Genomic DNA, 25,725 nt, shown 5'->3' with positions numbered 1-25,725 from the left:
AATAAGCTAGCTCCAGGCTTTCAGTTTGCTGGTGGGGGTGGGAATGTGCCTGGCACAAGTAAATGGCCATCTCAAAATGCCCTCTGCAACTATGCCCAAAGTACATCCTTTTCTCACATTACAGTGGCTGCCAGGCAGGACCATCGTGTGATAGCTTGAATTTATTGTTATTGTTGATGATGTGGATAGTTGGCATGCTAGGAATGATTTCAGAGGGGCAATATATATAGTGTGGTGCAGTAGTTTGTATAAAGGAACAGTGTTGTGGACGTACTCCCTATACTCAGGCAAGTGCATGACGATATAGTGGAAAGACCATGTTCTGTGGTTGGAGGTGGGTTTGGCGCCTCTCTCTGCCATCTATCTAGTAACATAGTCTTTGCTCCAAGAGGGGACAAAAAAGTGCCCTTTGATTGCTTCTTCAGTTTTAAGTTTTAAACTTTAGATAGTTTGCTTTTGGAGAAATGTCAGAAATATTCCTACAGTATTTCTTCTTCTGCAGGAAGGTAATCTGGGTACATTTGCATTTTGGCAATACCTGCCTTCTCTGACATGGATGACAAGAGGTGATATTTAAGACATTTTCTGCAGGAGTCTATGATTTAGTGTTGTAGGTAACCTTTCACTGACTGGCTGTTGTTTCTTTGTATGAATTATTAAGGCCTATACTCCAAAATGGATCTGTAAAAGTTTTATTCCATGGATGGTTATCTAGAGAGTAGAGTGAGGTCACTTTAAAGGTAGTTTGCTAATATGATTATTGGTGAGTGGTGAGTTATTAAATGTTTTTGCTGTGTTAACTAGTCTGCTTACAAGATTTGTATGGGCGACTATCCTAAAAGAAATCTGTATATTCACACTTTTCTTGCTTGTCCTAAACTTCAATTTGAGGTGGAAGACCTAAGGAGTAGTTTTGTTGAGTTGAAGATCAGGAATCTTTTCTGCCTCTGAAATGTATTGTAACAAGTATTATTGTACATTTTTCACTGTTGGAACTGTTATCTGTAAAGAAGTGGAAGAGTGGGGAAATACTTGGTAAGTTTTATCTCTTCTTTGCTTCAAGTCTGAAGCTAGCTCAGATTGAAACACAAATGACTAGAATGTCAAGTAGACAGTAAAGGTCCTTTGTGAGGGAGAAGCTGTAGATTTATGTAGGAAGAAAATCAGAGCTACCAGAAAAGTACATGGAGGAGGTAGCATTTGAGCTGGGCCTGAAATAATAATAATGTTCCTGGAGGAAATGTACTGGGGGCAGATTATGCCACTTTCTACCATTAAAGTGAGTACTGATACACGTGAAATGTGGGTGGGTATGCCTGATCTTACAGTTCCAGGGATAGCAAAAGGATCATCTTGTAGAAGGTGGGCTGTCAGGAATATCTTTATGTCCTGGAGAACTGGAGCCTTTTAGGAATCCAGATATACCTAAACTTTTTACCTTTAGAAATTTAGCTAGGAATCTAACAGGTTTCATTTTAGGGGTGTGTGTGTCTGAACAGATGGCAGGGGATTTAGGATTAGGGCAGGGAATTGTAAAACCGAAGAACCTGTGTTAAGTGCTACTGTCAATTGAGGGCCATCAAAAGATGACTAATCTTTGAAATTATAAGGTTAAATTTGGGGGAAATGAGACTGAAATTGTAGGGAATTTCAAGGGCAGCTATGAGATACGTTACCCTCTAGCAAGTACTGTTACACTGATTTCTCTATTAACATCAGTTTGCTGTTACCTTACCTTGGTGGTCAAAAAAAATTCCAGCCTCTCAATCTGTAAAATGTCTATAAACTTGAAGGAATGAAATAGGTTATTGAATCAGAATATAGGATAAATCTTTGGTGTAGGAGTACTAAGGATTGTCAGAAGCTCACTGCTTACCTATCCATTGTGTGTTCTAGCCACCTCACAAAGGCTTTCCTGCCTGTCTCTGAAATGAGATTAAATGCTGTTAGGTTATTTTGTAATGTTATGCTGTGTTCTTAAAATTGTTTTCCTTCACAATCACATGTAAAGATTTATTCTGAAATGGAATTGGTGAGCTGTAGGGTGGTTTACATTTTACTTTAAAAACAGGGAAAACTTTTGTTAATATCGCTGTGAGAGGAAATATAGTTAATAACTTGAAGCATTGTAAGCTTTTGGAGGAAGATCCTTTAAATTAGATGAGTGCCTAATACTTTTGTAGAGACATTTAGTAACTCAGTAAATTTAAATGAATATGATCAGTGGCCTGCGGTTCTGGGATTTACATGTCTGCTGAAGACTATAATGTAAAGGGGAACAAAGTACTCCTTATTTTATAGTTAGTACCTTTTTTTTTTTTTCCCCTTTGCTTGAAGGTTTCTTTGTTAGTGTTATCTGGGATCCATGTAAACTAATGTGTATGGGGCCAATTTAGTCATGATAACTATCTTGAGATTTGGAAAAATGATATATTTTCTGTAAATTTTGCGGATTGAATTTAAGAAATTAAACAAATTTGATATTTGGGGAAATATTCTAAGTGTCCACATAAAATTAATTTGTGTGTGAAAGTTTCAGATGGGTAAGATGAAATTGAATATGACAGTTAGTAAGTGCTGTTTCCATATAAACATTACATAAATATCTTCCATTGATATATTTGCTTTTCATACATTCATAACAATTTCAGGACTGAAAAGAACCAGAGAGGACTATTAGTCTTTCTTCACATAGATGAGACCAGAAACTTAGTGGGCTTAAATGAACCCAGTTGGTAGTAGTAGATGAGCTGGGAGTAAACCCCAGATTTCTTGCTATCCAGTGGGTATTATTTCCAGTACAAATGGGTGTACATTTCAAATGGAGTCCACCATGATTTTCTTTTTTTTTTTCTTTTTTTTTTTTTTTTTTTTCTTTTTTTTTTTTTTTTGCTGTACGCAGGCCTCTCACCGCTGTGGCCTCTCCTGTTATGGAGCACAGGCTCCGGATGCGCAGGCTCAGCGGCCGTGGCTCGCGGGCCTAGCCGCTCCGCGGCATGTGGGATCCTCCCGGACCGGGGCACGAACCTGTGTCCCCTACATCAGCGGGCGGACTCTCAACCACTGCGCCACCAGGGAAGCCCCCACCATGATTTTTAATATTAGAAAATTTGATGTCAGTAAACATTTCTTCTGTCCCCTTCCTAACCTGAAATTTGCTTTTGAGTTCTTGACTTGTTATTTTCTAGCATCTTGATATCCTCAAACCTTACTTTAGTTTTATAGATATTATTTGCCTGGAATGATATTTGGAGCCATGAAAGCATCATTTAATTCTTAATCTCAGTTATTGTCCAGCTTTGAAAAAGCTTTGACAAGTTTTGCCGGCCACCCCCCACCCCCCCCAACCCCTGGGCCACCGCCGTATTCTTTGTGAAAACGCTAGAGACAGTCTTGGGCTAAGAAAACAGGAATGGAAATGAATGGGTTTAGTTGTATGCTGGTAAAAAAGTTATCTTTCGAAAGTGTCACTACTATGGCTTTTGGGAAATAAAACCTTTCTTAGTCTTTTCTCACAGTCTGGCTCTAGTCTGTAGTCTGGTGAGGAGTTTTATAAATTACTCATAGTCAGTGTGGGCTGAGGAGAAAGAGAACTCCTGCCTCTGCTCCGGGTCTTCTCAGGGCTGTTGTTATTGCCCAGAATGGAGCCTCTCAGTTTGGAGCCTCCTAGTCTATTTTCTTCTCCCCATTTTCTAGTCAGCCTTCTCTCAGAGCTCATGAGTTCCACAGTGCATTATTCTTATGGTGTTTTATCTTGCCTTGAAACACAGATATGTGCCTTATAAATGAGCAAACTGGGATTTGGTCAAAAAGCTTGACTTTACAGGACTGAAGAAGACACATTTTTGTTAATGAAAGGCTAGAAAAATGAAAATGTATTTTATTGAGGGCCAAGTCACACATGATCTGATACTATTCTTTGGGAGTGAGAATAAAATCACTTGTGAGTATTTACTTCTTGGTAGACAAATTAAGTATGGCATCATTTGAAAGTTATTTTTGCTTAGAAATACGATTTAGTGTTGGACATTTGCTTATGCATATTTTAGTGTTTGAAAGATACTACTCATCGTTGAACAGTGGTTAGAACTTTACTGGATAAAGTAAAATTGAAGGACAACTGGCTCCTATTAGAATCTCTTTATCAAAGTAGTTAGATTATTTGGCCATATGTTATATGATTGGTGGTAGCTTTTAAATCCTAAACTGGCTTTAAGACATGATTAATTTTGAGTATGTATACCACTTTCATCTGTTAGGACGAATGATTGAAATTTGATTTCATGTATTTTTGTCACTCTCTAGAAAGCAAAACTTACGGAATTTCCTGTTGATTTACTGTTCTTTTTTTCCCCCTGTTGTTCCTAAAATGCTCAGTTTATTTTAAAGAGAATAATTTCTGGAAAAGTTTTCAAAGGCATTTGTTTTGGTAATTTAATAGAATTGAACTCTTAAAATCTCTACATTTGAATACATCTTTGTATTATAAAATGGCTTCCTTAGGTTGACAAAAGTGCCCAATTTAAATGAGTATTACAATATTTTATATTAATTCAAGACTGTTTCTTTGAGAGAAACAGCAAAATCATAATAGATAACATGAGTTAATATCTTTCTGTTAGACAGCCCTTTGAGATTTTTCTAAGCATATTCAATACTCTTAAAAATGTGAGGTGTTATCCTTATTTTATAGATATGGGTTTTAATTTGTACAATTATGTGTCACAAGGTCCTTCAGGAACTTTTGAGACTATTCTCACCTTAAGTCAATTTGGCTTTTGCATTGTTTCTGCCTCTTTATATTAAATTCTTAATAGATATGTGCTTCCCAAATATTTTCATTTCATCATGTACGTGTACATTCAAGAGTCTCTTGGCACATGTAGTATGGTGTTTAAAAGCTGGCTTTCCATTGGGCGTTGGTTCAAGTACCAGTTCTACTGCTGGTTTTTTAAATAAACTCTAGAAGCTTCAGTTTCCTCATCTGTAAAATACTAAGATGATGATGACTGAAGTTGCAAATGAGGCGGTGAGGGAAGGCAACTGCAGGGTTGAGTTGTGATCTTTTTTGGGACAGAAATCAAAGATAATATAAAAAACATTCTTGCTTAGTAAAATTTTTGTATGCTACTGTTAGAGATCACCAAATCAGAACTGTTTTGCTTACAAAGGCTTTGTACATGTGGTTTATTCATGTTTTGTTTTGTTTTTAAAGGTTACGGGAAGTTTCAGAGAAACTGAACAAATATAATTTAAACAGGTAGGAGATTTAAGGTATTTTACATTTCCTGAAAAGAATGATTTTGTTTTAATTAGGAAAAAGTACTCATATTTAGGCAGCAGCTATTAAGAAAATTTTAATCTAACTATCAAATTTTTATGGGTTGCGTTCATTTGAATTATAGTTGGTATTCACACTGATTTTTAAAAACTCTGCCATACCAAAGAGCTATAATGACTATGTAGATATAATAATTTTTTTCAATTATTCCTTTAAAATATGTAAATATTAGTTTTTTAAAACAGGCTTTACTAGCAATTTTTTTCTTTTGTTAATTGGATTTTCTAAAAAACCCTAGGATGCATTTGCCATTTAAAAAATAATTTTGTTTGCATACTTTTCTTTATTTCCCAGCCATCCCCCTTTGAATGTGTTGGAACAGGCTACCATTAAACAGTGTGTGGTGGGCCCAAATCATGCTGCCTTTCTTCTTGAGGTAAACCGTTTACTCTACGGTAGAGAAATGAAAATGGATGTTAAAATACAGCTGTGCGTCATCATGTGTCTTCCTTTTCAACTGTGGAAAACAGCAGTTTCTTGCAGTAGTTCTTCCAGAGACCACCCAGTTCCATTTCCTTATTGTATAAATCCTCTGGCCCGGAGAAGGCTTAAATGATTTACTAGAGGTTGAAACTAGTTAGTAAGAGAATGGAGAAGTTCCTGTTATCTGGTCATTTCCTTACTCTGAATTCTGTTAGATGGAGATATTTTAAATTATTTTTACTGGTTTTATGATAATGTATACAAACCATACTTCCCCAGCTCAGGTGTGGGTCCCTTCTAGAAGGGAGCTTATTTGTTGCCTTCTGAATTGACAGTGATAGGTACATAATTTGTTCGTTGAATAAATTCAAGTTTTAATACACATTTTTACTTCGGAAGTTTCATCTGTTTTCTTTGCTTCTAGGATGGTAGAGTTTGCAGGATCGGTTTTTCAGTACAGCCAGACCGATTGGAATTGGGTAAACCTGACAATAATGATGGGTAAGACATTATGTTCTTTCCATTTAATAAATATTTAGCTCTTAAAGATATTATAATACACCTGTGTTTTGATTTTTGGGAACCCTCAAATTGAAAAAAAAAAAAAAAGCATTGTAGAAAAGGAGATGCTTAAAATAGAGTGAAATGGTTACTTTGTAGTTTGATTTTAATTTTTATGCAAGCAGTGATTTATAGCTAAAATATTTGCATTAAAAGTAGCAAAGGAGTCAATGATCACTTAACAGAAATAGATTACCAGAAGAATGATGTGTATGTGGTAGGGCCCAAGACAGATCTGCCCTCTGAGTGAACTGACTTTTCGGATCATGTTTTTTCCCTTTTAATATTCCCAAGTCAAGTAGCTCAATTTGAAAATGATGGAGTCTTTAAAATTTTGGCCTTTATAAGTGACGTCATATAAAAAAGGTTGCTAGATAATGTATGATGACTTTCAGTTGACTGCTTCTAAGGAAAATATGATTACTTTAAAAAATCTAAGGAACAATTCATTTGCAGTTAAACCGTGAAAACAATTTCAAACAGGAACTGGATTGTTATGAGGCTAGAAATTGTTAGGTTTGCTCTTTGGTCTGAAGTATCCATTTCAGTAACAGTAATCAGAGAATTGTTAGGCTGATACTTTACCACAGTAAGTCCCAGAGTAGTGAGACCTGGCTTGTTCCTAGAGATTTTAGGACTGTTCTGTGAATTTTCTACCTTTTGTTTTTTTCCCAGGTCAAAGTTGAATAGCAATTCGGGGGCAGGGAGGACATCGAGGCCTGGTAGGACAAGCGACTCCCCGTGGTTTCTCTCAGGTTCCGAGACTCTGGGCAGGCTGGCAGGCAACACCCTGGGGTAAGTTGTGGTCAGAAGATGGCATCCGCGGGTCTGGGTTATTGCTCTGTGAGTGCTCATTTCAGAGTTACCCAGTGATGGAGTGAGGGAACTCCTGAACTCTGAGCAGGGGCTCCTGTCGCTCCTGGTGAGCCACCATGATAAAAAAAAAACCCACATAGGCTAATCACAGCTAACCTACGTTTTTGTCCTTCTAAAAATGTATAATGGTTGCATGCATTTATCGTGTCATTTAAAAATTTTCAGTGATACTATCTTTGGTCTCATTTGTGACTAATTCTTGGGTAAAAAAAATCTAACATTTCTTTCTTTCTAGTGTTCAAATATAGTAGTTCTTTCTGAATTAATTTAGTGAGGCTTGAAATGATGATGTAACTGAACTTTACAGCCTTTAATGAAGTTTTTACTTTAAAAACATTATAGTGGTATACTTGACACATAACATTATATTAGTTTCAAGTGTACAACATAATGATTCAGTGTTTGTATATATGTGTGACCCTTGAGCAATCTAGGGGTTAGGGGCACTGACCCCCTGCACAGTCAAAAACCCACTTGTAACTTTTGACTCCCTCAAAACTTAACTACTAATAGCCTCCTGTTGACTGGAAGTCTTACCATTAACTTAAACAGGTGATTAATACATATTTTGTATGTTATGTGTATTATGTACTGTATTCTTATAATAAAGTAAGCTAGAGAAAACAAAGTGTTATTAAGAAAATCCTGAAGAGAAAATATATTAACAGTACTGTACTTATTGATACCGTAAGTTTACATCATCTGTTTATAAGATGAATTGTCTGTCATTACCTATGACAGTATTGTCCTATATGATACAAAACTCTAGATGTTATATGTATTACTAACACTAGACATCAAAAAGGAAGAGATAATGTGAAAAATTCGTATTTATTTACAGGTATAGTGATTCATGAATTGATAGCAAAGCAGCAGCAGTATGATTACCTCATGGTAGCCTAACCTATACACTAATGAATGAATTGGTATAAAAATTTTATGGCATATAGTATTACATGATATATATATAGTCATATTCATCATACAGTATTAGAAACATTGTTACATTAAAAAAAAAACACGCTGGGCTTCCCTGGTGGTGCAGTGGTTGAGAGTCCGCCTGCCGATGCAGGGGACACAGGTTCGTGCCCCGGTCCGGGAAGATCCCACATGCCGCAGAGAGTGGCTGGGCCTGTGAGCCATGGCCACTGAGCCTGCGCGTCCGGAGGCTGTGCTCCGCAACAGTGAGAGGCCCGCGTACCTCAAAAAAAAACAAACAAAAAAACACACTTACCTGTGATGGTAGGCTGATATGCAGTTTCTCCAACCAAGAGAGAGAGAAGCATTATGTATGGTAATGTAATTCTATGAAAGCAAAGGGGTAAAACAGTAAGAAAACTAACACATTATTAATTTTATATTAAATATCACCTTATGCCTATGTAAGCATAAACTAGTGTCTATAAATATTTTATGCATTCATGACCTACCTAACTTTTTCTTAATTTTTTTTGATATTTCCAGGCTACCTGATTCATCTGTGAGCTTTTTCAAATCACTGCAAATCTCCAAAAATTTTTCGAATATATTTATTGAAACAAATTCACATATAAATGGATCCACACAGTTCAGTCTGTGTTGTTCAAGGGTCAAATGTATTGTGAAGTGATCCCCACAAGAAATTTAGTTAACATCCACCACCATATGTAGTTACAAATTTTTTTTCTTGTGATGAGGACTTTTAAGATCTGCTCTCTTATCAACTTTCAAATATGCAGTACAGTGTTGCTAACTATAGTCACCATGCTGTACATTATATCTCCATGACTTTATTTTATAACTGGAACTTTGCACCTTGTTTTTACTTTTAAAATTATTTGTAAAGTTTTTACTTTTTAAACTATACTCAACTCTTCTTCCATTTTATCTAAAGTTGATATGCTGTCAACTAAAGGAGTCATATACAGATTCCAAGCCAGATGATTTTATTCATTTTATACCTTGATTTTTGAATAGCCAAATTTTCTGAAATTACTCGTTTAATGGTTAGATAAATGCCAAATCAGTCAAGTCAGCATATATGTTCAGAGGCTGATCAGAGAAATATAACTAGAAGCAAATTAAATTGTTTGAAAATATAATTAAGGAGAAGATGTTTTTTAAACATTTTATTTTGACTCTGAATTTCTAGGTAAAGTTACATTTAAAAATTGAGGTCCCAAGGTACTTATTTTCTCTTTTTTGTTTTTATGCCGAACTAAATTTAATTTGAGGTCAGAGGGAGGTCATTTAGTTGAGTGCATCCTTTAGCTCATTCTGTACTAGAACTGTTCATAGGAAACATAGCTCTGGTTTTTATTAAAATGTTAGATATCTCCTTTTAATGGTTCTGTGCACGCACATAACATAACAACAGTGTATGGTAAAGAATTCTGAAAATAATATGTAATAACAAATGGAATTTTCATTTTATTTGATAAATCTGCAAAACGTTTGTTTATATTTAAGAAAGAATAAGTTATGTTTGTTACTATATGAAACTTTACCTGTTTAGAGATTAAAATTTAGTTCTTTTTTTAGTTGAGGGGTTGTCAAATTACAGCCTACAGGCTAAATCCGGCGCCTCCTATTTTTACAGAGATACGGCCATGCTTGATGTTTTATTTACTGTCTGTGGTTGCTTTTGTGCTAAGATGGTAGAAATGAGTTGTCATGACTAAGACTGATTAGCCTACAAAGCCTAATAAATAAATGATTTACCATTCTGCTCTTTACAGGAAAAGTTTGCTGATCCCTTATTTAGTTTATACATTTATGTAGTGGCATTTGTTCCTAATCCTGTATTCTTTATTTATTTTTAAATTTAACATTTCATTTTGAAATAATCTGACTTTAAAAAGTTGCAGAATGTCACCCAACTTCCCCAAATCTTAACATTTTACATAACCATAGTCCAGTTATCAAAACCAGGAAATTAACACTGATCAGTGCTTAATCTACAGAGTTTATAAAGATTTCACCGCCTGTCCCATTTCTCTGCTCCAGGATTCAATCCAGGATCCCATGTTGCATTTATTGTCATACTTCTGTAGTTTCCTCCAATCTGGGACAGTTTCTCAATCTTTATCTTTCTAGACCCTGATGAGTTTGAAAACTGACTGGGTATTTTGTGGAATGTTTGAATTTGTCTATTACTTCCTCACGATTAAACCCAGGTGATGCATTTTTTTTAAAGTCTTTATTTTTTAAGAGCAGTTTTCAGGTTCACAGCAAAAATGAGAAGGTGTTTCAGGGATTTTACATATGCTCCCTGTCCCCACACATGTACAGCCTCCCTTGTTATCAGTACCCCCGGCCACCCCAGAGTGGTCCATTTGTTACAATTGATGAATCTACATTGACATATCATCACCCACAGTCCATAGTTTACATTAAAGTTCACTCTAGGTGTTGTATGTTCTGTGGGTTTGGATAAGTTTGTAATGACATGCATCTTCCATTACAGTATCATATCAAGTAGTTTCACTGTCCTAAAAATCCATTGATCTTCTTACCATCTTCTTAGTTTTGTCTTTTCCAGAATGTCATATAGTTGGATTCATACAGTATGTAGCCTTTCCAGCTTGACTTCTTTCACTTAGTACAATAGTATGCATTTAAGGTTCCTCCATGTCTTTTCATGGCTTGATAACTCATTTCTTTTTAGTGCTGAATAATATTTCATTGTGTAGATGTATCACAGTTTATTTACCCATTCACCTGCTGAAAGACATCTTGGTTGCTTCCAAGTTTTGGCAATTATGAATAAAGCAGTGTCCTGGTTTTTGTGTGGACGTAAGTTATCAACTCCTTTGGGTTAAATACCAAGGAACACGATTGCTGGATCATATGGTAAGAATATGTTTAGTTTTGTAAGAAACTGCTGAACTGTTTTCTAAAGTGGCTGTACCGTTTTGCATTCCCACCAGCAGTGAGTGAGAGTTGTTGTTGCCCCATATCCTTACCAACCTTTGGTGGTGTCATTGTTCTGGATTTTGGTCATTCTAATAGGTGTGTAGTGGTATCTTGTTTTTTTAAATTTGCATTTGTCTGATGACATAAGACGTGAAGTATCTTTTTATATGCTTATTTACCAGCTGTAGATCTTTTCTGGTGAGGTGTCTTTTAAGGTCTTTGGCCCATTTTTCCATCAGGTTGTTTGTATATTTTGGATAAGCCTTCTTTATCAGATATGTCTCCCGCAGATATTTCCTCCCAGTCTGTGGCTTTTCTTTTCATTATCTTGACAGTGTCTTTTACAGAGCCAAAGTTTTTCATTTTAATGAAGTCCAGCTTATCAGTTATTTCTTTCATTGTGCCTTTGGTATCATATCTAAAAAGACATTGCCAAACCCAAGGTCGTCCAGATTTTCTTCTGTGTTATCTTCTAGGATTTTCATAGTTTTGCATTTTACATTTAGGTCGGTGATCAGTTTTCAGTTAATTTTTATGAAGGTCTGTGTCTTTTTTCCATGTGGATGTCCAGTTGTTCCAGCACCATTTGTTGAATCAGCCGTCTTTGCTTCTTTGTATTGCCTTTGCTTCTTTGTCAAAGATCAGTTGACTCTATGGAGGTCTATTTCTGGACTCTTTTTACTATTCCGCTGATCTGTTTGTCCATTTTTTTTCTCCAGTAGCACGCTGTCTTGATTACTGTCGCTTTACAATAAGTCTTGAAGTTGGGTTAGTGTCAGTCGGTCAGAAGAGCTCTGTTCTTCTTCCATATTGTGTTGGCTAGTCTAGGTCTTTTGCTTCTCCCTATAAATTTTAGAATCAGTTTGTTGATACCCACAAAAAAACTTGCTGGGATTTTGATTGGCATTGCAGGTGATGCATTTCTGATGGGAATACCACAGAAGTGATGATGTGCCCTTCTCAGTGCATCATATCAGGAGGCACATGATACTGATTTGTCTCATCACTGGTGATGGTTATACCTCTGATCACTTAGTTAAGGTGGTGTTTGCCAGGCTTCTCAACTATAAAGTTACTGTTCTCCCCTTTGTAATTCGTATGTATTTTGTGGAGAGATATTTCATGACTATGTAAATATCCTCTTTTCCATCATACTTTTGCTCATTAATTTTACCATCCATTGGTGGTTTTTTGCTTTAGTTGTTACTGTGGTGTTGGCAAAGTAGTGATTTTTTTGTGTTATTTTTGGCCATGCTGCGTGGCTTGTGGGGTCTCAGTTCCCTGACCAGGGATTGAACCCAGGCCATGGCAGTGAAAGCACCGAATCCTAACTGCTGGACCACCAGGGAACTCCCCAAATAGTGATTTTTAAAAACTTTTTCATTATTTCTTTTGTACTCATTAACTGAAATTTGACTGTGAAGAAGAACTTTCCCTCCTTGCCCCCTTATGTCTGTTTCTACTGAGTTATTTATATCATTATGGTCTCGTATATTTGTTTTATTTTATGGTTTATAATCCACTGCTGTTTATGTCGCTCAAATTGTCCTAGATTTAAATCCTCTTCTCTTTATAAATAAAACTTGGATATAACCAATTATAATAGACTGCCTGACAGAATGACTGAGAGTAGTGGAATTTTATGATTTTGCTAATAACATATGCAACAAATATAATAATAAAGTAGTACAATTGAGCTTGAATAAAGCCTCAATAGACCTACTCCAAAGAAGGTTGGGGCTAATTTTAAGGCTTTAACATGTAGAGAGAATCATTAAAATTTGAGTCCCCCTTACTCACCCTGGCTTGCACTCCTGTTTGACTCATGTATTTCTGTCTCCCTCCCCCCTCCCCCTCCCCCCTACAGTGGACTCTGTGTAAGCTTTCTTTAGCATTGGGTTTCTGAATTGCAATTTTGAAAAATGTCACAGTGTCCCACTGGCTAAGCCATATGTTTACCTTTATTTGGTCTTGCAGATGTCCATAAAATGTAAGCACTTATTAAAGGCTGATTGTTTCTCTTGGCCTCTCTGAAATTTTTCTCAGTTTGTTGATGGTGAAATTGTGATCCGTTATTCTGTAAATTAAGAAACTTTAGAGTCAAAAATACTATCCTTCATAAAAAAATTTTTTTCTTGAGTTGTATAGTTTTTTTCCCCCATTTGTATTGATTACAATAAACTTTTAAAGAAGCTTGCAATTTACTATATGTAATAGAGAATCTAGAACAGACAGATCTTGAGTCCCCAGAGGGGATTTTTATCTGCAAATTTACCAAATGCAGTCATATGTGAAAGAGACTGTCCCCACAGACCTTGGTCCCCAACCCCTTACCTTCGGAGTCCTGGCTTGCTCCCTTTGGGTTCAGAGAAGTGTTGTGAATTAGGGAGCAAGTGGTCTCTGTATTTGAGAGCTGCATTTGAAAGCTTTGGGATGACTGGTACTGTTTTTCTTTTCCATCAGCATGGATAATTGAGAATTGATCACTTATTATAACTAGTCATTCTTAGGAATACGTAGCAGTCAAAATTTCTGGGACTTTGAATATTTTTCCCTTTGGTGTTTTCACTAAATTGGCAGGTTTACGTGCTAAGGATTTCTAGCTGCTGTCTTTTCCCCATTCATAATTACTGAAATTTATCCTGGGAGATATTTTAAAAATCTCCTGTATATTTTTGTTAAACTTATTTCAGACCAGGTTAAGGGCAAGAACACCAACTTTATTTGGAGAAAAAAAGACAGTTTGTGTTGGACTTCCCTGGTGGCGCAGTGGTTAGGTGGTTAAGAATCCGCCTGCCAGTGCAGGGGACATGGGTTCGATCCCTGGTCTGGGAAGATCTCACATGCTGTGGAGCAACTAAGCCGGACTACTGAAGTGAGTGATTTAATGATTCAGTGCCACAACTACTGAGGCCCACGCGCCTGGAGCCCATGCTCCGCAACAAGAGAAGCCACCGCAATGAGAAGCCCACGCACCACTATGAAGAGTAGCCCCCTGCCCGCTGCAACTAGAGAAAGCCCGCGTTCAGCAACGAAGACCCAACATAGCCAAAAATAGATAAATAAATATTTTTTAGAAAAGAGTTTATGTTTAATAGGATGTTTAAAATGGAAATATTAGTATCAAAAGTCTCTTTATTCCATTGTTTGTTATCACTGGCTATAATAGATGATAGGTATAAGCTGATTTTCATTGGTTTGAGCTACTGTATTTCCTTTGGAGTTTAATTTGAACTAATAGTACAGGATTTGAAAGGAAAAAGCCAAGCAGGCCATTGTAATTGTAAACAGCTGAAGTGGGCCCCAGTCTAAAAAGGTGGTAAGGTAGTAGGTTGTAGGGCTTCGACAAAGTAAGTGGATGCCCCATTTTTATTTTATTTTATTTATTTATTTATTTTGGTACGTGGGCCTCTCACTGTTGTGGCCTCTCCCGTTGCGGAGCACAGGCTCCGGACGCGCAGGCTCAGCGGCCATGGCTCACAGGCCCAGCCGCTCTGCTGCGTGTGGGATCTTCCCGGACCGGGGCACAAACCCGCGTCCCCTGCATCGGCAGGCGGACTCTCAACCACTGCGCCACCAGGGAAGCCCTTTTCCATTATTTTTGAGTTTAGTATTGAAAATTATATAACTCACTGTAATTATAGATAAAAAGGGGATTCCAGTACTGTCGTTTGTGACCACTAATAAACCTCTATTAATGTATACTTAGTCTAACACATTGCTCTTTCTCTGGATAGCAAGCTGGTTAGAGGAATGTTCAGGAGTAGTTGAGGCTGGTCGGCTGGTAGATTGTTTGGATTCTGATAGAAGAAATCCTGCACTGCGGGTGCAAGTGGGAAAACGAAAACGTGGTATTCTCCATGGTAACGGTCAGGTTAATGAATGGGCAAGACAGAGATATTTTGACCTTTGTCTTTCAACTAACCTCAGGTGAGGGTTTGTGTAGCAGAGATTGCAAATTGGCTTAAAGGCAAGAATTTGAATGTTCTGGATACGCAGGTATTCTCCACTCTTCCCTGTCGTCTTGACTTTGCTTAGAAATAAGTAACCTATCTACCTCTCGTGGAGATTTGAGTTTGTGATACCTGTAAGGTCTGCCAGGAATAGATGTGTACTTGGATAGTATATCTGATCAGGTTTCCAGTATTATTCGCTTAGGGGGAAAATCATATGCATTTTTCGGTAGAAATATTGAGTCATTACTTATATTTATTTTGGCCATATAATGTCTAAATAGGGGCGTTTTGGAGTGAAATTAATAATAGGCTCAGACAGTAGGCTTACTCTGGCATTATCTCAGGCAAACTGGGCCATATAGTTACCCTAATTTTATATCTTTTTAAGACTCTTTAGTGTGGTTCCTCCTGTTTTCAAGTTGAAATAATATATGTAGCTTTTGCCTGTTAAAAACTTCCAAAAGAGTGGTTCCACCTGACTTAATTTTGACAACTTACAGGAAACCATGAAGTAGAAGTGCTGATTTAATGTTTGATTTGAATATCTGTTTGTATGTTTCATTGATCCTATATTATTTTCTGTTGCGTAATTGTCACAAAGCATATAAGTTGAAAAGAAAACTTGTCTGTTCTTGAGAGTACTGCTTTCTTTGATAACACATGACTATATTTTTAAAATCATGTTTAAAAACACATAACATAAAATTTACTATCTTTACGGTTATAACTGCACATCTCAATAGTATTAAGTATATTTATATTGTTGTGAAGGAAATCTCTATTATAACTTTTTCATCTTGTAAAACTGAAACTTTATATCCAATAAACAACTCCCTTTACCCCTGTCCCCACCATCTGACAGCCACCATTCTACTTTCTGTTTCTATGAATTTGACTACGTTAGGTACCTTTTACATTAGTAATCATACAGTATTTGTCTTCTTGTGATTGGCTTATTTCACTTAGCGTAATATCTTCAAGGTTCATCTGTGTTGGCCAAAAGGTTTGTTCGGTTTTCCCGTAAGATGGCTCTAGTGGCGCTTAGTTGTCTTAAACTTCATTTGAAACAATTTTGTTAGATTGTATTGTGACAGCTGTCATATCAGCGTGCATTTAAAAAAACTTAATCAAAATTGGTGAATTTTTGTGTAGCCATTTTAATATTGAAGATGGAAGAAAAAAAACATTTTCGGCATATTATGCTTTATTATTTCAAGAAAGGTAAAAACACAACTGAAACGCCAAAAAAAAAAAAAAGTGCAGTGTATGGGGAAGGTGCTGTGACTGATCAAACGTGTCAGAAGTGCTTTGCGAAGTTCCGTGCTGGAGATTTCTCTCTGGATGATGATGCTCCATGGTTGAGTAGACCAGTTGAAGTTGATAGCGATCAAATCGAGACATTAATTGAGAACAATCAATGTTATACCATGCAGCTCTTACGCATAGTGCTGCTATGAACATGGGTGTGCAAATATCTCTTTGAGACTCTGTTTTCAATTCTTTTGGATATATATGTAGAATTATAACTGCTGAGTCATATAGTGGTTTTATTTTTAATAGGAAACTTCATACTGTTTTTCATAGCACTGCACTATTTTACAGTCCTACCTACAGTGCACTAGGGTTACAGTTTCTATACATCCTTGCCAACACTTGTAATTTTCTTTTTTTTTTTTTCATGGTAGCCATTCTGATGGGTGTGAGGTGATAGGTGATTGTGGTTTTGATTTGCATTTCTCTCATGATTAGTGATGTTGACCATCTATTCATATGCTTACATGGCCATTTGTGTATTATCTTTGGAGAAATGTCTGTTCGCATTCTTTCCCATTTTTTAATCAGGTTATTTGATTTTTTTTGTTGTTGAGTGTTGGAGCTCTTTATATATTCTGGATACTAACCTCTCATTAGATAAACGATTTGCAGATATTTTCTTCCATTCTATAGGTTGCTTCCTTACTCTGTTGATTATGTCCTTTGAGGGACAAAATCCATTGGGATATTCATAGGGATTTTGATGAATCTGTAGATTGCCTTGAGCAGTATGGACATCTTAACAATATTGAATTTTCCAACCCATGGGCACGGGTGTCTTTCCATTTAGTTGTGTCTTTAAACTTTAAACTCTGAATTTTACTTTTTGTGCTGCAGACTGTTAGTAGTTATGTCTGATAGGTCTTTCACGCAAAGGTGAGGTGTATTCTATAACTCACTTTAGAGCTGTGACTAGAAATTCTTGGTATGTGGTTCTTTTAAAAATTGTTTTTAAAGATGCAAAAGGGTGGTATATATCTTTCTAAAAAGTGAGTTTATACTTCAGCATTTAAAAAAAATTGGAACAGTGTTTTTTTTTTGTTGTTGTTTGTTTGTTTGTTTGCGGTACGCGGGCCTCTCACTGCTGTGGCCTCTCCCGATGTGGAGCACAGGTTCCGGACGCGCAGGCTCAGCGGCCATGGCTCACGGGCCCAGCCACCCCGTGGCATGTGGGATCCTCCCGGACTGGGGCACGAACCCGTGTCCCCTGCATCAGCAGGTGGACCCCCAACCACTGCACCACCAGGGAAGCCCGGAACAGTTATTTTAAAGTTCAGTTCTATTGTTCTGTCAAAATACTACTATAGCATATTATGTCAATTAGAAAAATAGCTTTATCATATTCTAAGATAATGAACATGAGACCCAAAGCGATCTTTCTGAATGATTGTTTAAAATGCTGTTTCTTTAAATTCTCCAATATTTAGAAGTCGTTGGAGTTCTGGAGTGGGTGGAAGTGGAGGAGGATCCTCTGGTAGGTCGTCAGCTGGAGCTCGAGATTCTCGCCGACAGACTCGAGTAATTCGGACGGGACGGGATCGAGGATCTGGGCTTTTGGGCAGTCAACCCCAGCCAGTTATTCCAGCATCTGTGATTCCAGAGGAGCTGATTTCACAGGTATGGATCTTGTAGAACACTTAACGTAAGATAGCAGGACAGGGTGAGGTTTAACTAAATACAGCAGGCTGTAGTCATGATTTATATCATGAATTGTGAAATACTGGTTTTCTGTATTGATCCTAGAAAGCTGATTTTAATAAAGAAGTTATGAAAAAGATAATTAGCAGAGCACTCTTCTTTATTTTTTATTTCAGGCCCAAGTTGTTTTACAAGGCAAATCCAGAAGTGTCATTATTCGAGAACTTCAGCGAACAAATCTTGATGTAAACCTTGCTGTAAATAATTTACTTAGCCGGGATGATGAAGATGGAGATGATGGGGATGATACAGCCAGTGAATCTTATTTGCCTGGAGGTTGGTTGATCACCATCATGGTTTTCTCATCTCTGAAGGGAGAGATTTTTTTTTGACTGGGGAATGGAATTTTAAAGTGCAATAGATTTACTGACTGTTCTTTCCAAGGTGGTAGATATTTCTCACTGTAGTGTTTGATTTGATGGTAAAATTCTCTTTAAGGGAAAATGTTTTTGCTCAGTGGACTTGTGTTTGGTCCTATAAAGACATGGATGTATGTGCATGTCTTTATCACTGGCTGACAGATGACTCTGGAATGTTGTATTTTGATGTCCTTATTACTGAATATGGAATAACTGAACTGCATTTAGATTTTGACCTTCTGTGATGTCACAAGAATTTTCAATAGTGATCTTTTTTTCTTGTGGTAATTTAGTAGTTAGCCCAAGCAGCAATCATGCAATTGATGTTCCTTAAAATCTGTGTCAATAATGTTAACTGTATTTCCTAGGTGGTTACTGCTTTTCTTATCAGGTTATGTCAGTAGTCAGTCCCTGATTTTAATGTTTTAATTTTCAGGGATTTTTCAATGGTCTGCAGATTTTTTTCTCTATATCTGCTTCATTTATATTTGTTTCTGTTTATAGAGGATCTTATGTCTCTTCTTGATGCTGACATTCATTCCGCCCACCCAAGTGTCATTATTGATGCAGATGCCATGTTTTCTGAAGACATTAGCTATTTTGGTTACCCTTCTTTTCGTCGTTCGTCACTTTCCAGGCTAGGCTCATCTCGAGGTAATTTTGCATTTATTTCTTTGTGATTATTGGCTGACTCTTTGGAGAGATAGTGGTAGAATTCATTGTATTTGAACTTTTAATATTACAGTAGACGAAATCATTACTTGTTAGTGTTTTTGGATGCTTTGGCATTAAAATAGTTACTTTTGAGTTTGAAGAGCCACAGTAGAACTTTAGAGATGATCTTATCTACATAGTAGCATATATGTAAAGGGTTACAACTTACCTAACTGTATTTTTAAATTAGGAATATGGATTCTGAAGTAAAAGCAGAATTCTGCTTTATGGTGACATGCAGCATTCAGATAACAAGTCTCTTTAGTTTATTTGATTAAAATAAAGTGATTATTTTGTTCATTTTAAACCCTGGTTAGTAGGAAGAGTGAAATATGAAAAAACTTATTAGAATGAGATTGATCAATAGTAAATATATAGAAATGCTTATCGTACTAAAATGATATTTTCAGAAGTTTGAAATCTTGAAAAGGTATAGTACACAGTAGAGTTTAGAAAGAAGATTTTGAAATCATACAAATATAAACCTTTCTCTGTGTATGTTGATATGGATTTAGCTTGCATTTTAACTTTTGTAAGTCAGTATTTTTACTTTCCAGAATGTAAAACTGCTTGATTGAAATAACAGGCAAGAATCAGATATATTATTTACTTATCATTAGTAAACTGGAAAGGATGCTGTTTTATATTAAGACCTTATTGCAAATACCTAGTACTTGAAAGCAGTTTTAAAATAACAGACTTACGATGATCTTTTAGTGTACTGAACCTATTATGTAACAGCTTAAAAATTTTTTAAAAATAAGTGCATATTTTACTGCCTAAAATGCATCAAGTATTGCATTTAAGATATTCAATATCTAACACAAAACTCCTTCTAAATTTCTCCCTTTTGCTTTTCCTTAGGTCATTCTATGTGGGCATCTGTTTTACTTTGAACCATATGAAATTGGTGGTACTTGACCATGTTAGATCTGCATGGATGGCAGTTTTATATGGTTCAACTTAATATTGTTTTTAATCCTTACTATCCAAGTCTTGGAAAGTTTATTTTGGTTGCCTATTTAAAAAATAATATGTGAGCAAGCTGAAAAAAACTGGTTTTAAAAAGTTTGTAGGCCAGTTTCAGGGGAAGCATTTTTGTAAAGTAATCTTTCTATAAAGATTCTCAAAAGAAAAATTCTGTCCAGTTTCTCAGAAATTTTAAGACTTTTCCATAAAAATCCAGCCTATAAAATTACTCTAAACAAGGGCTTGGATTATCAAAAGTTTTATAGTTAATGTTAATGGATTTTTATTTTACCCTTTTCAAGATTTGTTTTTTTTTTTTTAATCTGTATGTGTAGACTGTCTAACAAATACTCTTTTTTGGTTTATGTATCTAATGGGTTAAAATTTTAATTTATGAATATTTTCTAATAAATTTAAAAGTTACGGTAAACATTTTTAATGAAAGCCAAAAAATCCAAAATCCAGTTTAAAATAAAGCAGTTCTGCTCTAAAAGCATATAGTTGGAATTCAGAAAAGTCTGCCTCTACATAGTGCTTAAAAATACTAGTTTATAATTTTCATACATTCACTTGAAAGAGTTAATGTTTTGAATGTTGCATGTCAAGCTTATTAGATATACATTTACATTAAATTCTTGTGAGTGGATAAACTGCTGTTAGTTGCATCCTGAAGGGTCTTTACTAGAGAGTGGCTTACTTTTATCCCACTGGTGTGACCCAATTGCATACCAGTTCTCCTTCTTCCCTTAGAGAGAGACTCTGAGCTGTTGCGTGAACGTGAATCCGTTTTACGTTTACGTGAACGAAGGTGGCTTGATGGAGCCTCATTTGATAATGAAAGGGGCTCTACCAGCAAGGAGGGAGAGCCAAACTTGGATAAGAAGAATACACCTGTTCAAAGTCCAGTGTCTCTAGGAGAAGATTTGCAGTGGTGGCCTGATAAGGTATTTGAAAAGAAACCCCACCCATGCTTTCCATTTTAACTGAATTCCTGGCACTCCCCCCCACCCCCCCAAAAAGGTTTCTGTTTTATTTCAGATTTTCGTACTGTCATTTAAAATGCAGACACAGGAATTTCCTGGCCGTCCAGTGGTTAGGACTCTATGCTTCCACTGCAGGGGTCATGGGTTCGATCCGTGGTCAGGGAACTAAGATCCTCCATGCTGCATGGCGCGGTCAGAAAATACAAAATAAAAATAAAATGCAGACGTAAAGTGATATTTTTGTTTTGTTTTAAATATAAGTAGATCATCTTTATTTGACAGTACAGGAGTCGTTTTAAGGAGATGTGTCCAGTGGTGCTATTTCTTTTTCTACTTGATGAAGTAAATCAGAGAAATAAGGATGGTAGTTCCAGATAATACATCAGCATTCTGTTTCAGGATTTCTTTTCTGGTGGTAATTATACCAGTAACCAATGGTATATTTCTTGATAGGAATTTGTTTTGTACTGTCAAGAGTACCCCATTTTCTGCAGGGCAGGTTTCTGGTCATTGTTACAAGCATGCATGTCAGGGCAAGATTAGGGATCTGTGTTTCTTTGATTAGTTAGATTTCCCGTTTGATGGCAGTGAATTCTGACAGGCCCTTTGCTCTAAAAGCTGTGGGAGACAAAGCAGGCTGAACAGGAGTGGACTGGGGGAATTATGCTCTGCATCCTGAGTGGTAGTACAATGACTAGCTTCTAGAAAGCATGCAGGATTTAAGTTGATTTGAATCTGTAAAAATCCATCACTGCTACAAGTGAAACAGAGTCGACACATTCTTTTATTTTACTTTTATTTTTATTGGGGTTTAATTGATTTACAATATTGTGTTAGTTTCAGGTGCACAGCAAAGTGAATCTGTTATACAAATACATATATCCACTCTTCTTTAGATTCTTTTCCCATATAGACATAGTCTATTGATGGTGTGTAGGTTTCACTGTCTTAAGTAATTGGTAATTTATCTTCAAAGGCTCCTGTAGGAAGCCATGGGTTTTTCACCTGTTTTTTGGAGTGCCTGTTATTTCCAGAGCCAGTTGGATAGGAACTTTTCTAAAGTAGAAGTAAAAGAAGATAAGAACTTGAAGGTTATCTCTAACAGATAAGGAGATTCTGATGTAGATTTCTTTTCTTTCTTTGAAGTTGAATTTGGGATATTAAAGGAAAAATATTATTTAGTGTTCTGAATTTGTTTATTTTTCATAGTTATTGTGAATCTTGATGTAGTTCATTTATTTTCCTCTGTATTCAGCTCATGTGGAAAGCTTGAATGCAAGAAGGAACATGAATTTCAATCAGCCTCTTTGTAAGCAAAAGGTTATTCTGTTTTCTTTGGCAGCTGACAGACTTTCCCTGAATTGCATTCTCGTACTTATTTCCATAAAACTAGAAATGTTCCAATTTCTTCTTTTACTTCATATGGTAGAAGGTGATTTAAACCATTGGGCTTTTTCTTTTTCATTTCTTTTTTTCCCCCTACATTGTTCTTTGTTTCCTGTTTCTCTTGCCTTGATCATGCTAGAGCTGTGTCTACGTCATATTGGCAGGAAGTAATAGAGGACTCATTAATCTTGTTTTAATAGTGCCATTGCATACATATTAGTGTAGGCTTCTTTGTCACACATCTGAAAGTGTTTTGAACAGTATGAGTTAAGCAAGCTTTTTCCCTGGCCAGTGTACCCTCTGTTAGAGTTAGCTGGTCTTTGTTGGCCTTTACTGATAGGCATGGTTTTGGGTATAGCTTGTTTTCAGAGACAGTTACTAAATGCATCATAAAATCTTGACACTGTACAGGCCTTACTTACTTAGTGTGTTATTTCCTTCGTTTGTTTAGACATCGAATGAAGGAGAAATAGCAGTGTGTGCAACAAAGTATATCCTACCTATACCTTTTTTTCCTATTAAAGAGAAACCTAATTTAAAATGTCACTGAAGAACTACTTTTTATTAGCTTGTGATTGAAATTTAGACATCAAAAATTTCAGTTCAGGGAAAGAAAACAGCATAAACCTAATTAAGCTGTTAAGCATTATCCCAGTTATCAACAAACCACTAGATGATTGTTTTGCAAGGCTGAATGCTACAGTCAGAAAGAGAATGCAGAGTTGTTAAAGGGAAAAAAGACCTTACTTTTAGAACAGTGTGCAAAATGATCATACAGGGGCATAGGATACATTCCACATGAAGAAACAGGTACTATGTGGGGCGTTATTAGTCCTCCAGAATTGGGGGTGGTGATCCCTCAGGAGGAGAAAAGGGTTTTGGGGCAAACCTGATAGGAGATGGAGAGGTAGGTGGAGAGAGCAGGGAGGTATAGGGCGTCAGCATGCACTGTTTGGAAGTAGTCTGTCTCTTTTGCTTTCTCTCTCTCTCCCTTTTTTTTCTTCTTTTTTTGTTTTTTGGTGGGGTGGGGGGGGTGGGAAGAGGGTGTCCCAGCTTAATTTCAGAAATGACCTAATCCAGTATTTATAAATTGTAAGTTTGGTTAGTATCCATGGTATTTTTCATTCTTCCTTTTGTTAGAGTGCCTGAGAAATTCCACTGTTAAGTTATCTGGAATAATTTTGACTTTCCCACCACCTGTTTAGAGGAACAGCTACTTCTTCAAAATTTCACCATTTTCTAGGCTAATAAAGCTCCTTTAATGGTGGAATGAATGTTCTCTTTAAGCCTTTACAGTATAATCTTAAACTGAAAATATTTGAGGTAACCTTAAACTTTATTTCCATAAATTATTTTGGTTTAAATGTCAAAACTAGTATAAAAGCATAATTGGTAACCCTTGTGCACTGTTGGTGGGAATGTACATTGGTTCAGCCACTATGGTAAAACAGTAGGGAGGGTCTTTAAAAAATTAAAAACAGAACTACTGTATGATTTAGCAGTTCCACTTCCGGGTATTTATTAGAAGCAAATGAAAACACTAACTCAAAATACATTTACCCCCATGTCCATTGCAGCATTTTTTTTTTTTTACAATAGCCAAGATACGGAAGCAACCTAAGCATCCATCAGTGGATGGGGACACACACGCACACGTGTGCGCGCGCCAGTATTACTCAGCCATAAAAAAAAGAATGAAATCTTTTCTGTTTTCGACAATATGGATGTCCCTTGAGGGCATTATGCTAAATGAAATTAGTTGGAGAAAGACAGATACCATAGGCTCTCACTTAAATGTAGAATCTTAAAAAAAAAAAAAAAACAGAACCAAGCTCATAGATACAGAGAACAGACTGGAAGTTGTCGGAAGTGGGGAGTGGGAAAAATGGGCGAAGGGGTCAAAAGGTAAAAAGAAAGAAAGAAAAAAAGCATAAAGTTTTTTCCCCTCATTAACTTTTCAGCATCTTTAAAAAAAACATAATTAATAATTGTAGAGATGTTGAAAGCTCCATGAAGACAGAGGTGAGGGTCATCCAGTCAGTAATTGAGTAGCCTTGATTAAATGCATATTGTGTGTTAGGCCTTTTGTTCAGGTGTTAGGGTGAGAGTTTTGTAGAAAGGCAGAACAACGATGTTAATACTTTGGTGTAAGTACCATAATGGAATTAGGTGTAAGAGGCTTTGGGGAATCACAGGAGGCCAGAGTGATGACTAAGAGTTACTTTGATGGGAAGGTGCAATCCTTCAATTAGGCAGTTATCTAACATGGCTCCATTTTCACTTCTCAGTCATTTTTGGAATTTACTTTTCTCAGATTAGAAATTTAGTTCTGTGTTGCTGAATGCCTACATTTACATTGTAACTATATATATATATATATATATACACACACATATATATATATATATATATATACACACCAACCTACTTCCAACAAGAATCTAAAGTGACTGATAAGAGAATAAAAAATGCAGCCACAATAGTAACAAAGACTGTTAAAAGTAAGAATGCAAAGGTAAGAGCTAAGTAGTAAATGCTGAGGGGAAAGGGCAGAGAAAACTTACACAGAAAAAATCCATACTAAGTAAGTCTGAAGTTGAACATAAAAACTTCTGCTTTGTGCCCTGTAACAAAACAAACCCTTTCAAATTAGAAAATGCACACATCCTTTATTTCCAGTAAGCTCCCAGAGGAGAATTTGGCAAAAGTTGTGTGGTGGGTGATGAAGAAACGAAACTGATTCAGCAAGTCAGTATTGTTAATTTACAGTCGTATCGCTTACTGTTCTGGATCTATTTTCATATAGTTTAGGAAAAATAAGAAAATTTATTCTCCACCAGCCTTTTGAATTGTAGAGTTGTATGTTATTCTCAAGTTTCTTTGAATGGTGTTGAGAGGAAATAGTCCCATGCCATTTGGCTCCTTAAATTATTTGAAGCAGCATCACTGTTGGGACCAATTGATCAAAATTGTTGGTCATTCTGCTTTGCCTTCAAGGTTCTAGAAGTGGAAGTTGGGTGAGGAAGGTCTTTTTTTTTTTTTTTTAAATCGACATATGGAAGCTTCCAGGAAGTATCTGTTGAAAGTTGGCTGGGTGTGTCACAAATGTACTTTAATAACGAAGTAAGAGCAAAAAGAGAAGAGGTCGTAAAGAGGAAGAGAAGCGTGGTTGAGAGTCCGCCTGCCGATGCAGGGGACACGGGTTCGTGCCCCGGTCTGGGAAGATCCCACATGCCGCGGAGCGGCTGGGC

General features: G+C 36.4%; 1 protein-coding gene across 1 annotated transcript in view; it reads left to right on the top strand.

Annotated features, from left to right (window-relative positions):
* The window catches only part of UBR5 (ubiquitin protein ligase E3 component n-recognin 5), a 138,201-nt gene that overhangs the window by 33,810 nt on the left and 78,666 nt on the right, over positions 1-25,725 (top strand). The window contains exons 2-9 of the mRNA XM_007463255.1: positions 5,216-5,260; positions 5,636-5,717; positions 6,189-6,265; positions 7,001-7,120; positions 17,793-17,982; positions 18,180-18,339; positions 18,927-19,076; positions 20,838-21,049. Coding sequence (XP_007463317.1) covers positions 5,216-5,260; positions 5,636-5,717; positions 6,189-6,265; positions 7,001-7,120; positions 17,793-17,982; positions 18,180-18,339; positions 18,927-19,076; positions 20,838-21,049 — 1,036 coding nt within the window. The remainder of the gene's footprint in view (positions 1-5,215; positions 5,261-5,635; positions 5,718-6,188; positions 6,266-7,000; positions 7,121-17,792; positions 17,983-18,179; positions 18,340-18,926; positions 19,077-20,837; positions 21,050-25,725) is intronic.

This window comes from Lipotes vexillifer, unplaced genomic scaffold (genome assembly GCF_000442215.2).
Source record: "Lipotes vexillifer unplaced genomic scaffold, Lipotes_vexillifer_v1.1 scaffold1829, whole genome shotgun sequence".
In the NCBI taxonomy this organism is placed as follows: domain Eukaryota; kingdom Metazoa; phylum Chordata; class Mammalia; order Artiodactyla; family Lipotidae; genus Lipotes; species Lipotes vexillifer.
This window is presented reverse-complemented; position numbering and strand designations above follow the sequence as displayed.